At 39.5% G+C, this 12592-nt stretch overlaps 1 protein-coding gene across 2 annotated transcripts in view; it reads left to right on the top strand.

The window, feature by feature from the left end:
* CAV1 (caveolin 1) overlaps nucleotides 1-12387 on the top strand; it is a 36441-nt gene extending 24054 nt beyond the window's left edge. For both annotated transcript variants that reach the window (XM_050785132.1, XM_050785131.1), the window contains exon 3: nucleotides 10186-12387. In XM_050785132.1, coding sequence (XP_050641089.1) covers nucleotides 10186-10527 — 342 coding nt within the window. In that variant the 3' untranslated portion in view covers nucleotides 10528-12387. The remainder of the gene's footprint in view (nucleotides 1-10185) is intronic.
* The last annotated feature ends 205 nt before the right edge of the window (nucleotides 12388-12592 follow it).

The following is a 12592-nucleotide window of genomic DNA, read 5'->3' as shown; positions in this document are numbered from 1 at the left end:
TGGGTCTGGGCTGCTTCTCCTGCCTCCTCCCTGAAGCCCCCTCCTCATCATGTTCCAGTGCATGTCCACCACTTTGGGGCCAAGTCTACACAACTGCAGTGATTCAGGTCATGGGAGAAAACCCAAACAAGCACAAAACATGCTTCAACCTATGTTTTCTAAATTGTTTTTCTTTAAAGGTGAAGACTTCTGAGCTTGAATTATCCCCTTGTCAGTGGGTTTTCCATGCTGTCCAAGTGACCTAAGTGATAATCAACCTCCATTTCATTTTGAGAATGGTTGTGGTATTTTAGAGCTATGGTGAATAAGAAAATCATTTAAAATAAAATGATTTGTATTTATTATTTTATTTATTTTATTTTAAATGAATTTTAAATCATTTAAAATAAAATAGTGGGATAAAAGAGGATGCTAAAAATAAATAAATATATATATCTCAAAATGTGCTTGTAATACCAGGCAAAGAATTAATAAGAGATAATATTATGGTTGGTAAAATGTTATATATGGCTACATCCTTTCAATCGGCATTTATAGTTCCTTTAAACTATGCCTACTTGGTGGGAATTGAACAATGAGAACACTTGAACACAGAAAGGGGAACATCACACACCGGGGCCTGTTGTGGGATGGGGGGATGGGGGAGGGATAGCATTATGAGATATACCTAATGTGAATGACGAGTTAATGGGTGCAGCACATCAATATGGCACATGTATACGTATGTAACAAACCTGCACGTTGTGCACATGTACCCTAGAGCTTAAAGTATAAAAAAATAAAATTTGCCTACGAAGAAATATTTATATGCTAATTAACATGTGCATAGTACCAATAGGTATTATAGAGGATACCAGATGTTTGTAGTAGACACAGACCTTGCCCTAAGTCCTGGTCTTGATGCAGTCACTTAGTCAAGTGACCTTCCTTCAGTGGGGAAATAAAGGACTTTACAAAAGACGTAAAAGACAATTCTTAATATAAAAGTGATCTAGATCTTCACAAACTTGTGAAGAGAAGCAGATGAGTGAAATAGGACACTATCAATGTAAAATATTATTCTGAGGCTGCTGTAATGACTGGGAAGCAACAAGAGGGAGGTCATTTCAAAGAGAGAGGCTCTAGGTTCCAAGCTGGATGCTCAGGTCAGTGACTGCGGGTCCCCTCCACACCCATCACCCCACACCCTAACCCTCTTCAGCTGCTCACAAAGGTAGATAAATACCCACTTCCATCCTGAAACCCTGGAAACCCCTGCTTCCACCAGGGGAGGTTACTTAGTATCTGTCACTCCGAGGGAACCAATGTTCAAGCCCAAGAATAAGAGTCAATACTCCTTCCAGAGGTTTACATTTTTCCTAGGGGTCTAGGTGGATATCCCTGGGAACCCCCGTCAACACAGGCATCTACAGTACAATCCAGGCCTCCTGTTTTCAGTAGGGGCCGCAAGAGCACTGCAGCCTTTTCCCCAGAGGTGCCAGTTTGGCCCAGTAAAGATTGCCTCTGAGGAAACACATGGGTATTAGAGCAAAGTTCCTTGTTCTGGTAACATTTAATTGTGCTATTTCTCAACCTCCTCTGCACCCACACACTCACACACAACATTTATTCCACCGACTTCAAAGGAAGCTCAACGTGTTAAAAATATGTGTGGGAACAAACAAGGGAGTAAGAAATTGGTCTAAACCCTCTCTCTGTATTACTGGGTTTGACATATACAGTAGGATTTTACAAGTATGTATTTAATTTTTTTTTTAAAGCATTTATGTAGGGTTTAGAATAATGACAATAAATCAGTATTTCTATTGTCCACTTGTGTGTTTTCATAGTAAATAATGGTCATTTATCTTTACCCAGTAATACATATTTATGGGTTTAAATTAGCAAAAGCCTCCCAAAAAGTAGCTCCACTCATTTATCCACTGGTGTCCAGATGCCATCCAGCCCATAAGGAGCTCCCAGAAAGGAGCAGGGGACAAACTAGGGCTGTCAGGAGTGAAGGAGAAAGAATGGCATATGCAAAAAGGAGCTGTAATTAAATCCAAGGGAACATGGCACCATCCAGTCTTTTGCACGAGACAAAGGGCAATCCTGGTAAAAATACAGATCCCCAGGCCCCACCTCCGAGATTCTGATCTGATTCTGAAATGGGGCTGGAGAATCTGGATTTTAACAAGCACCTTCACCAGGTGATCCTTTTGCTGAGAACCCCTGAGAAACGAGAACCCTGTGCTAGTGCTGAATGGAGCATTACATTCCAGAGTTGAAATCTGGTGATCAGGGCTCCAGATGGAGCTGGCCCTTGGTCTTTGGTGCATGCCTGGGTATAAATCCAAGCCACTTCAGGTATATGGGCTAATACTTCGACCCAAACACTATCTATAGCCTAAATTTTTTCTAATATTCTGTTTGGTACGAATTGTAGAAAGTTGTAAATGCTATATTTCCTTCTCATCTATTTCTGGACTTTGTCCCAGGACCAAATTCCAGGGCATCTGATAGACATTCATTGCATACATTTTTCTGTAAACATGAAAACTGAACTGTCTAATAGAAAAGGGCAAGAAAGTAGAAAATAAGAAATCATCATCAAAAGTGGTTTGTTTTGGAATTATATTAATTGTCTAGCTGCATAACAAATCACCCTCAAAACTGAGTCGCTTAGAACAACAAACATTGATGCTCCACAGTTTCTGTGTGTTAGGAATCAAAGTGATTTAATTTAATGGTTCTGCTCAGGGTCTCTCAGGGGCTGCAATCCAGGTCTCAGGCTTGGGGTCCTCTCAAGGCTGAGCTGGGGAAAGATCCATGTCTAAGCACACTCACGTGGCCAATGGTGGGATTCGGTTCTTCTTAGGCTGTCAGACTGAGAGCCTCCGTGTCCCAATGGCTGTTAGCCAGATCCCTCTCTCAGTTCCTTTCCACATGGGCCTCTCCACAGGGCAACTCACAACATGGCAGCTGCTTTCCAGTAGAGCAAGCAAGTGAGAGAACAAGAAAGGCAAGCAAGGTGAATGTCCCAGTCTTTTGTAACCTTATCTCAGAAGTGTTACCCCATCACTTTTGCCATGTTTTATTATTTAGAAGCAAATCACTAAGTCCAGCCCACACGTAGAGGGATGGCATTATGCAAGGGAATGAACACCAGCAGAGAGGGTCATTGATATCCATCTTAGATGCTGTCTATTGCATCTAAGCGTGATTTTTCTAAATGAAAAGAATATATTAATTTGTCACAGTCTTAGTTGATGTACCATCCCATTTGTGCTTTGCTAAAACTTCTATCAATGTAAAGCAAACATTTTCTGATACAGTTTAGGCAGGCAGTTTATTGTGGTAATAGAGTCCAGTAGTGTTGAAAAGATATGTTGAGGTCAGAAATTAAGCTCATGTTTCTAAAAGAGGAAATGTATGACTAACATGCAAGCCAACAGGAAAGAGTGCTTTGAGAATGCTTTCTGCTACAGGTAACTAAAAACCTAAACAGCTGTGGCTTAAAAATAAAGGTATATCTATGTCACATAAGCAAAAGTCTAGGGGTGGGCAGCTGCTGGCCTTGCTTCAGTAGCTTGATAATGGCAAAAGCAGCATCTTTTCTGTTTTCTGGGCCTTCTAATCATGCATGTCACCTCACAATCACAACATAGGCAACACCTCATATTCTAAGCAGGATGAAAAGGGCAAAGAGTCACGCCATATGCCTCTGTCTCTTTTCATAAAGAAGACAAAGCTTTCCTGGAAGTCCCCTCTAGCAGATTTCATTGGCCAGCACTGAGTCACATGCCTGCCTTAAACCAATCACTCACCAAGAAGACTAACATTATCATGGCAAGTCTAAACCAACTATGACTCACCTCTGAAATCAAAGGATTATTACCATTACTCGAATCCATCAGGATCCTGCTGGCAGAGAAGTGAGAATGTAAATTTTGGGCAGGCAACAAACAAGTCTTCTGTAAACATCGTATGTGTTGTTTTTTATGTGTTCTATATGCCCAGTACAATCACAATTTCCAATAGCAGTCTAAAAAGGTATTTTCCAATAGAAACATAATGTGTAAGATCATTACTTATGAAATCTCAAATGTACTTAGGTTTTCTTCTTGAAAATTCCTTATTCAAAATAAAATGTCCAGATTTTGAAACCCAGAAAAGATTCTATATTTTAAAAATCCTGTGCACATGTAAACTGTTTTTCAAATATTGCCTTCAGATACATTGAACAGAATGAAATCTGAGATTTACTGCATCAGCCAAGTATTATCAAAACACAACAAGGCAGATTGCTTTTCTTGACGTCTGCTGCTTGATTTGTGTTAATTCATGCTTCTGAAATTGTAGTATCATAAGCCAATGCTGCACAAAGGTATTTCATGTCATTTATAAAAATCTAGAAATATAAACTGTTAACTCCTTAGAAAGTGTCTGCTGAGACACAAAAATATCATGAAGTGCATTTATGTCTTTCGTCTTTCGGTCTGCATAATAATTCTCTCCAGAAGGCCAAACTTGTTCCATAAATTACAGAACAGAAAGTTGGTTTTTGGAGGAGTAGCTCAGCCTCATCTGAGGCATCCCACTCTGAGAAACTAATGGCACCTACACCTCCTGAGCATTGAGGTTTTAAGCAAATTCTTAATTCTTATTCCGCTCAAACTCTAAGTGAGCACATAAAGTGCTGCTCCAAGCAAGACCGGCCCTTGTAGAAGGGCAAGTGGAGTGAGTACCCTAGGAAACGGGACTCGGGAGTGATTGTTTCAATGAGAGATAAATCAAACTGATGCTAAATGTGAACAACGAACCCATTAGGGATTATGAGAAAGTGACACCATCATCCACTCAACAATAAACCTGTGGGACCTCATGATAGCCTGAGGATGTTGAATTTCAGGCGCATGTATCCAGAATGTAGCACCTAGACTGATCAAGTCTGTGTGATGATAGCAAGCAGCAGTGGAAGAGCCCAGGAGGGTTCCTAAGCCTAAACTGCAATCCAGTGCTGCCTTTAAATGGGAAGGTATACTTGGTCCAGTCATCTGACAACTTTGGTCTTCAATTTCTCTATCTCAAATGTGACTCTATTGCTTTAAGAATCCCTTTAGCTTTAAATATCTGTGAATCTGCTGAAGCAGGTGTGCTTTGATTGATGTGGAACTCTGAACTCCCTTAAATACAATGACCAATTATTTAGCTGAACTTTGTTGGATTCAGTGCATTCTGAATACATGTCAAAATATACTTGGATTTGTAAAAAATATTCCTTTCTGTTTTTTTTTTTTACCATGAATAGATGTACAAAAATGTCTGTGTTCACACTGTAGAATGGACATTTCTCGTAAACTCACACAAAGATACTTTCAAGTCAATGCCTTAGAAAGCAATGAGAGATTTAAAGGAGACCTAGAGATATAAATGGAGTAGACAGAGAAGGTATGTGGGGAGGGTGATGTAACTTCCTAGGGAAAAAGTGTGAAGCACAAGGCTGGACATAGACCTGGGAATCAGGAAATTAGAGTTCTAATAGCAGCTTTTCCATTGATTCACTTGGGATCTTGAGAATGTCTGTCTCATTTTAATTGTTCTGGGCCTCGGTTTCCATATCTGTCAATTAGCATGAGAGTCCCTGGCTGGGTGCCCAGGATTGTGAGAACATACTGTTCAGAGCCATAAAAATACAATCAGTGCCAATAATGTACTAGTACCAGTACCTAGGATGCAAAACATCCTAGGTACTAGATGTCCTAACTTAAAGTGGAAACATTAAAAAGAGTAATTATTTTAATGATCAAAATGGGAATATTTTAGGAAGCATATCTATCTGGGTGAAAATTAAGTAAATAAGACAATTGTAAAGGAGGCTTGTGGTCTCAGGAATACAAAGGCAAAAAGAGCACAGACTTGAAATATAACAAGTTCTAGCTTTGTCACTTATCATCTCTGTGACCTTGGATAATTTCTTACCCCCCAGCAGTATTCTCATCTGTAAAGTGGGAAGAATGACATGCACTTCAGTGGGTTGTGGTGAAGACTACTACAAGTGGAAATTAGCTCTTTTGAGCCACTGGTGGGGTTTAAATTCACAGTCCTTATGTGCTTTGCAGCTGATAGTTCCTCTTATTACAATTGTCTATTTAAAAACCGAGTCACAGCCTGGTGCAGTGGCTCACTTCTGTAATCCCAACACTTTGGGAGGCCAAGACAGGAGAATTGCTTGAGCTCAGGTGTTCAAGATCAGCCTAGGAAACATAGTGAGACCTTCTCATCTCTACAAAAAAAAAAAAAAAATTAGCCAGTGATGCATGGCTGTAGTCCCAGCTATTCTGGGGGCTGAGGTGGGAGGATCACTTGAGCCCAGGAGGTCAAGGCTACAGTGGGTGGTGATCGTGCCACTCACTCTAGCCTGGGTGACAGAGGAAGACCCTGTTGAAAGACAGAAAAACAGAAAGACAAAGAAAGAAAGAAAGAAAGAGAGAGAGAGAGAGAGAGAGAAAGAAGGAAAGAAGAAAGAAAGAAAGAAAGAAAGAAAGAAAGAAAGAAAAAGAAAGAAAGAAAGAAAGAAAGAAAGAAAGAAAGAAAGAAGAGAAAGAAGGAAGGAAGGAAGGAAAGAAAGAAAGAAAGAAAGAAGGAAAGAAAGAAAGAAAGAAAGAAAGAAAGAAAGAAAGAAAGAAAGAAAGAAAGAAAGAAAGAAGAAGAAGGAAGGAAGGAAGGAAGGAAGGAAGGAAGGAAGGAAGGAAGGAAGGAAGGAAGGAAGGAAGAAAGAAAGAGAAAGAAAGAGAAAAGAAAAAAGAAAAGAAAAGAGAAAAGAAAAGAAAGGAAGGAGGGAGGGAGGGAAAGGAGAAAGAGAGAGAGAAAGAGAGGAAAGAAAGAAAGAGAAAGTAAGAGAGAGAGAGAGAAAGAAGGAAGGAAGGAAGGAAGGAAGGAAGGAAGGCCGGCCTAGTCACCAAAAGCAAGAAATTTTTTTAAATGCTACTATCTATTGGGCATTTACTAATCATATTGCTATGCTCTGCACCCATACTAAGTACTTTATATAAATTATCTCATGTACTGCTCTAAAACTAATTACTGCTGTGTAAATGGAGGTAAAAAGAAACTAAGCTTTATTTCTGACTCTATTGTTCCTTTAACTGGTGTTGCTTTCTTTCTCAGCTGCACCTAATTGGCTGTAATTTTAGTTTTCTTTTAAACTGCCTTAAATATTCAAGACTAAGCAGCAATAACTAACTGAATATATTTATATAACATGTTATTTTTGTCATGTTGCTTTCCACCACTGGAGACCTGCTCTAAATTCACTTGGACATTTGAGGATAAATCATGCTCACTAGCAGTTTCTGAAAATGCAGTTTCACTGAAAATACAGGCATCAGAAATTTTGTAAGCAACTTAAAAGAAAGTATAAGAATCTTCAATGTATTCATTGAAAAATAATTTGAATTTATGCTTAGAAAAATAGAATTATTATTAAGAAATCTTACATACTCATGTTTATAAATATCTTCACTAAAGACCAATTGTATATATGGCGTAACACTGTCCTCAAAGAACATGCCGTGAGAATTGTTGCAGTTACCAGAGGGTTAAATTTGGCTAACTCATTTTTATTAATGTGCCTTTTAATTATGAAATAGCATACTCACCTTAGAGAAAATTTGAAAAACATTTTTGTAAAGTGGTGCAATATTGAAGAAAGTTGATAACTTTCAGGCCAGATTTAAACCTCAAATCTACCTCTCATTTACCTGGACAACTCATTAGCATTTCTGAACCTCACATTTTTTCTATAAAGTGAGAATACTATGTTACAGAGTTGTTGTCAGTTAAATGAGAACGGTGTCTGATCATAATAACCAGCCAACAACTGTTCACAACTCTTCCCCTCCTAGGAAAAGGATCTCAAGGCAGACCTGCTTCGGGTCTGCTCTATAAAGAGGTAGGAATCCTCTGCTCCCAGTAAATTGCTTCCTGACCTTCTTTGGTAACAGACTATTTTTAATAAAAGTGATGGATCATTTCCCATTATACAGTCAAAATGTGTGTACCCATCTCAGGGCAGTCATGGGTGACCATTGCCCATCTTTTGACCCCAGATTAAGAACACCTGCTGTACTATTTTAATTCTGCCTTCAAATCCTCTTACAAAACAAGGACATCTTTAAAAAATAAAATTCTTTAGGTGTCTTGCGGTTAAATGCAGGGAAACCACAGCCCCTTATTTTTGATAGTTTTGGGAAGAATGCAGTGTCAGAACACAAACCCATAATAGACAAATAATTTGCACAGAAACTTCATAAAAGTATTGACCTGATTTGCCACCTTTTAAAACACACAAGTAAATGTTTACCCTGTGTCTAGATCCAAATGGGTGAAGAAAAAATGAGTGACAATAAATCTACTTAAGCTCACTTACATAATTGTGGCCATACCGTTTTTTTCACATTACATTATTAGAACATTGGACAATAAGTCAAGAAACAGAATGTTCTACAAAGTAAACTTTAAAAATTGGTAAGCATCATGTACTTTTTCCAGAAGACATTTTATTTTGTTGAATCAAAGGTGGCTTTTTGGCACTGAGCAGCTCCGTGGAGTCATGGCAGTCCTTATTCCCTAATCCTGAGCCTGCCTGTCGCTGCTGGCAGTCATCCACTTGTTTGGATTTCAAACTGCATTAAATCCCTTCCTATAGCTGTCACTGCCAAGCAGTTGCACTGGCTCTGTCCAACCTTTCTGTTGGTAATTCTGTTTTTAATCCTATGCTTCAGTGTAGTTTATATAAACCTTTACAGAGGGATAAAACTTCCTGTAATTAATCGTTTGGGTGAACGTGTACTTGGGAGAGCTATTGGCAAAGGGGCCAAATTTGCATTCCAGCTCCTTTCATCCCCACCCTTGAGCTAACCAAGTCCTGTGGATTCTTCCCTTAGCATCTCTGGAACCTTCTTTTCTTTTCTTTTCTTTATGACCACCTTTCCAGTCTTGGCCCTTCAAACTTGAGTGACAACAACAGTCTCCCTGCCTTGAGTCTCTTTCCTCCTTCTCCCACCGTGCATACGGTTGTCAAACTCATCTTGATAAACTAGTGTATCGATTGTGGCTTCACTCCCCTGCTCCCACATCTTCCATAGACCCCACTGTCTGTAAAATAATATTCAGTCTGTCTCAACCCATCTTTCCAGACTTGGTGACACAGGTCTACTCTGCCTGAGACACTCGCTGTGACACCCTTGCTTGTTCCTGGGGCTTTGACACATTTCCAAGGTCCCTTTCTTCTTCCTCTCCAAATCATACCCAATTGCCCAAGCCCTGCTCAAATCTCCCCCCTCATGAAGCCTTCTTGATGCCTCCCAGCTCACCATGATCTAATTTCCTGAAGTAATTATGCTAACTGGACATTTGAAGAATTATTAACCAATTATGAACTAACTGCCCCTTAACATTGCATGTGTAGTTGTCTTCAAAGGCTGTTAAATTATGTCATGTTCATTACATTGTACTGAGTGCCTTGTATCCTTATCCATGTTTGGGGGTTTTACTTTAAGTCAAGAAATTTAATCACATCCATTTGGTTTTCTCTAGAGCTGCAGTTCTCAACCTTTTGTGTGGTAGAGACACACCTAGAGAACATGTTAAAAAAATCTCCTGGGTTCCACCCTTGAGAGAAAATAAGGTCCAAGGGGAACCCAAATATCTGTGCTTCAGGTCAGCTTAGTGGCTCATCCTATTATACCAATTCCTCGGAAGGCCAAGGTGGGTGGATTCCTTGATCTCAGGAGTTCAAGACCAGCCTGGGCAAAATAGTGAGACTCCATCTCTTAAAACAAAACTTGGAAAAAAAAAAAAGGATTAGCCCAGTGTGGTGGCATGCACCTGTGGTCCCAGCTACTTAAGAGGCTGAGGTAGGCAGATTGCTTGAGCCTGGGAAGTCGAAGCTGCAGTGAGCCATGATCATGCCACTGCACTCCAGCCTGGGTGACAGAGCAAGACCTTGTCTCAAAAAAATAAAAATGAAAAAATCTGTGTTTCCAAGTTCCAAGTGATGCTGATGCTGCTGGTTGCCTTTAAGCATCTCACAAAGAACGAACTCATAAATGCTAATACAGTATATGTCTATGGATACTGAATAGTGGGTTTTTTCTCTTTTCTTCTATTCCGTGCTCATGTTCTGTCACTTCTTCCTTTTAGATTGACTTTGAAGATGTGATTGCAGAACCAGAAGGGACACACAGTTTCGATGGCATTTGGAAGGCCAGCTTCACCACCTTCACTGTGACGAAATACTGGTTTTACCGCTTGCTGTCTGCCCTCTTTGGCATCCCAATGGCGCTCATCTGGGGCATTTACTTCGCCATTCTCTCTTTCCTGCACATCTGGGCAGTTGTACCATGCATTAAGAGCTTCCTGATTGAGATTCAGTGCATCAGCCGTGTCTATTCCATCTACGTCCACACCGTCTGTGACCCACTCTTTGAAGCTGTTGGGAAAATATTCAGCAATGTCCGCATCAACTTGCAGAAAGAAATATGAATGACATTTCAAGGATAGAAGTATACCTGATTTTTTTTCCTTTTAATTTTCCTGGTGCCAATTTCAAGTTTCAACTTGCTAATACAGCAACAATTTATGAATGAATTGTCTTGGTTGAGAACAAAAAGATCACTTTCTCAGTTTTCATAAGTATTATGTCTCTTCTGAGCTATTTCATCTATTTTTGGCAGTCTGAATTTTTAAAACCCATTTAAATTTTTTTCCTTACCATTTTATTTGCATGTGGATCAACCATCGCTTTATTGGCTGAGATATGAACATATTATTGAAAGGTAATTTGAGAGAAATATGAAGAACTGAGGAGAAAAAAAAAAAGAACCAACAACCTCAACTGCCTACTCTAAAATGTTGGTCATTTTATGTTAAGGGAAGAATTCCAGGGTATGCCATGGAGTGTACAAGTATGTGGGCAGATTTTCAGCAAACTCTTTTCCCATCGTTTAAGGAGTTAGTGGATTACTGCCATTCCTTCCATAATCCAGCATAATCTTCTGCCTTCTCATGATCCAACTAATGCCTTACTCTTCTTGAAATTTTAACCTATGATATTTTCTGTGCCTGAATATTTGTTCTATAGATAACGAGACCTAAGTGCCTTCCTGTTTTTCACATTTTCCTTTTCAAACAGGGTCTAACTCAGCAACTCGCATTAGGTCAGCAGCCTCCCTGAAGACCAAAATTAGAATATCCATGACCTAGTTTTCCATGAGCGTTTCTGACTCTGAGCTACAGAGTCTGGTGAAGCTCACGTCTGGGCTTCATCAGGCAACATCTTTATCCATAGTGAGTATGGTCAACACTAGCCCGATGAAATGAATTAAAGTGGACCAATAGGACTGAGCCCTCTGTGGGCTGGCAGGCCTGGAAGCCAGCTTTCCCTGCCTCTCATCAGCTGAATGAGGTCAGCATGTCTATTCAGCTTCATTTGTTTTCAAGAATAATCACGCTTTCCTGAATCCAAACTAATCCATCACCGGGGTGGTTTAGTGGTTCAACATTGTGTTCCCTTTTCAGCTGATCAGTGGGCCTCCAGGGAGGGGCCCTAAAACGGAGGCCATTGTGTGAGCCTATCAGAGTTGCTGCAAACGTGACCCCTGCTCAGTAAAGCACTTGCAACCATCTGTTATGCTGTGACACATGGCCCCTCCTGCTGCCAGGAGCTTTGGACCTAATCCAAGCGTCCCTTTGCCCAGAAAGAAAATGGGGGAGGAGGCAGTAATAAAAAGATTGAAGTAGTTTTGCTGGAATAAGTTCAAATTCTTCTGAACTCAAACTGAGGAATTTCACCTGTAAACCTGAGTCATACAGAAAGCTGCCTGGTATATCCAAAAGCTTTTTATTCCTCCTGCTCATATTGTGATTCTGCCCTTGGGGACTTTTCTTAAACCTTCAGTTATGCTTTTATTTTTTTTTTCATACACTTATTGGAACTCCGCTTGATTTTTGCCTCTTCCAGTTTTCCTGACACTTTAATTACCAACCTGTTACCTACTTTGACTTTTTTGCATTTAAAACAGACACTGGCATGGATATAGTTTTACTTTTAAACTGTGTACATAACTGAAAATGTGCTATACTGCATACTTTTTAAATGTAAAGATATTTTTATCTTTATATGAAGAAAATCACTTAGGAAATGGCTTTGTGATTCAGTCTGTAAACTGTGTATTCCAAGACATGTCTGTTCTACATAGATGCTTAGTCCCTCATGCAAATCAATTACTGGTCCAAAAGATTGCTGAAATTTTATATGCTTACTGATATATTTTACAATATTTTTTATCATGCATGTCCTATAAAGGTTACAAGCCTGCACAATAAAAATGTTTAACAGTTAAACAGTCAACTTTTACTATTTTTTCCCAAAACAGGTGTTTACATGTCAGCGTCTATGTGTGTCTATGTATTTGTAGGTAGTGAACATGTGCATAGTGTGTGTACGTGTTTGTATGTATTTGTGGGGGGTAATAGTCTCTCACTTTAAAATTATTGCAGAGTCACTCAGGATATTTCTGCTAAGGTCATCACCATTTATGAGTTACTT

This window comes from Macaca thibetana, chromosome 3 (genome assembly GCF_024542745.1).
Source record: "Macaca thibetana thibetana isolate TM-01 chromosome 3, ASM2454274v1, whole genome shotgun sequence".
Taxonomy (NCBI): Eukaryota; Metazoa; Chordata; class Mammalia; order Primates; family Cercopithecidae; genus Macaca; species Macaca thibetana.
Note: the sequence above shows the minus strand (reverse complement) of the source record. Positions and strands in the feature narration are given on the sequence as shown.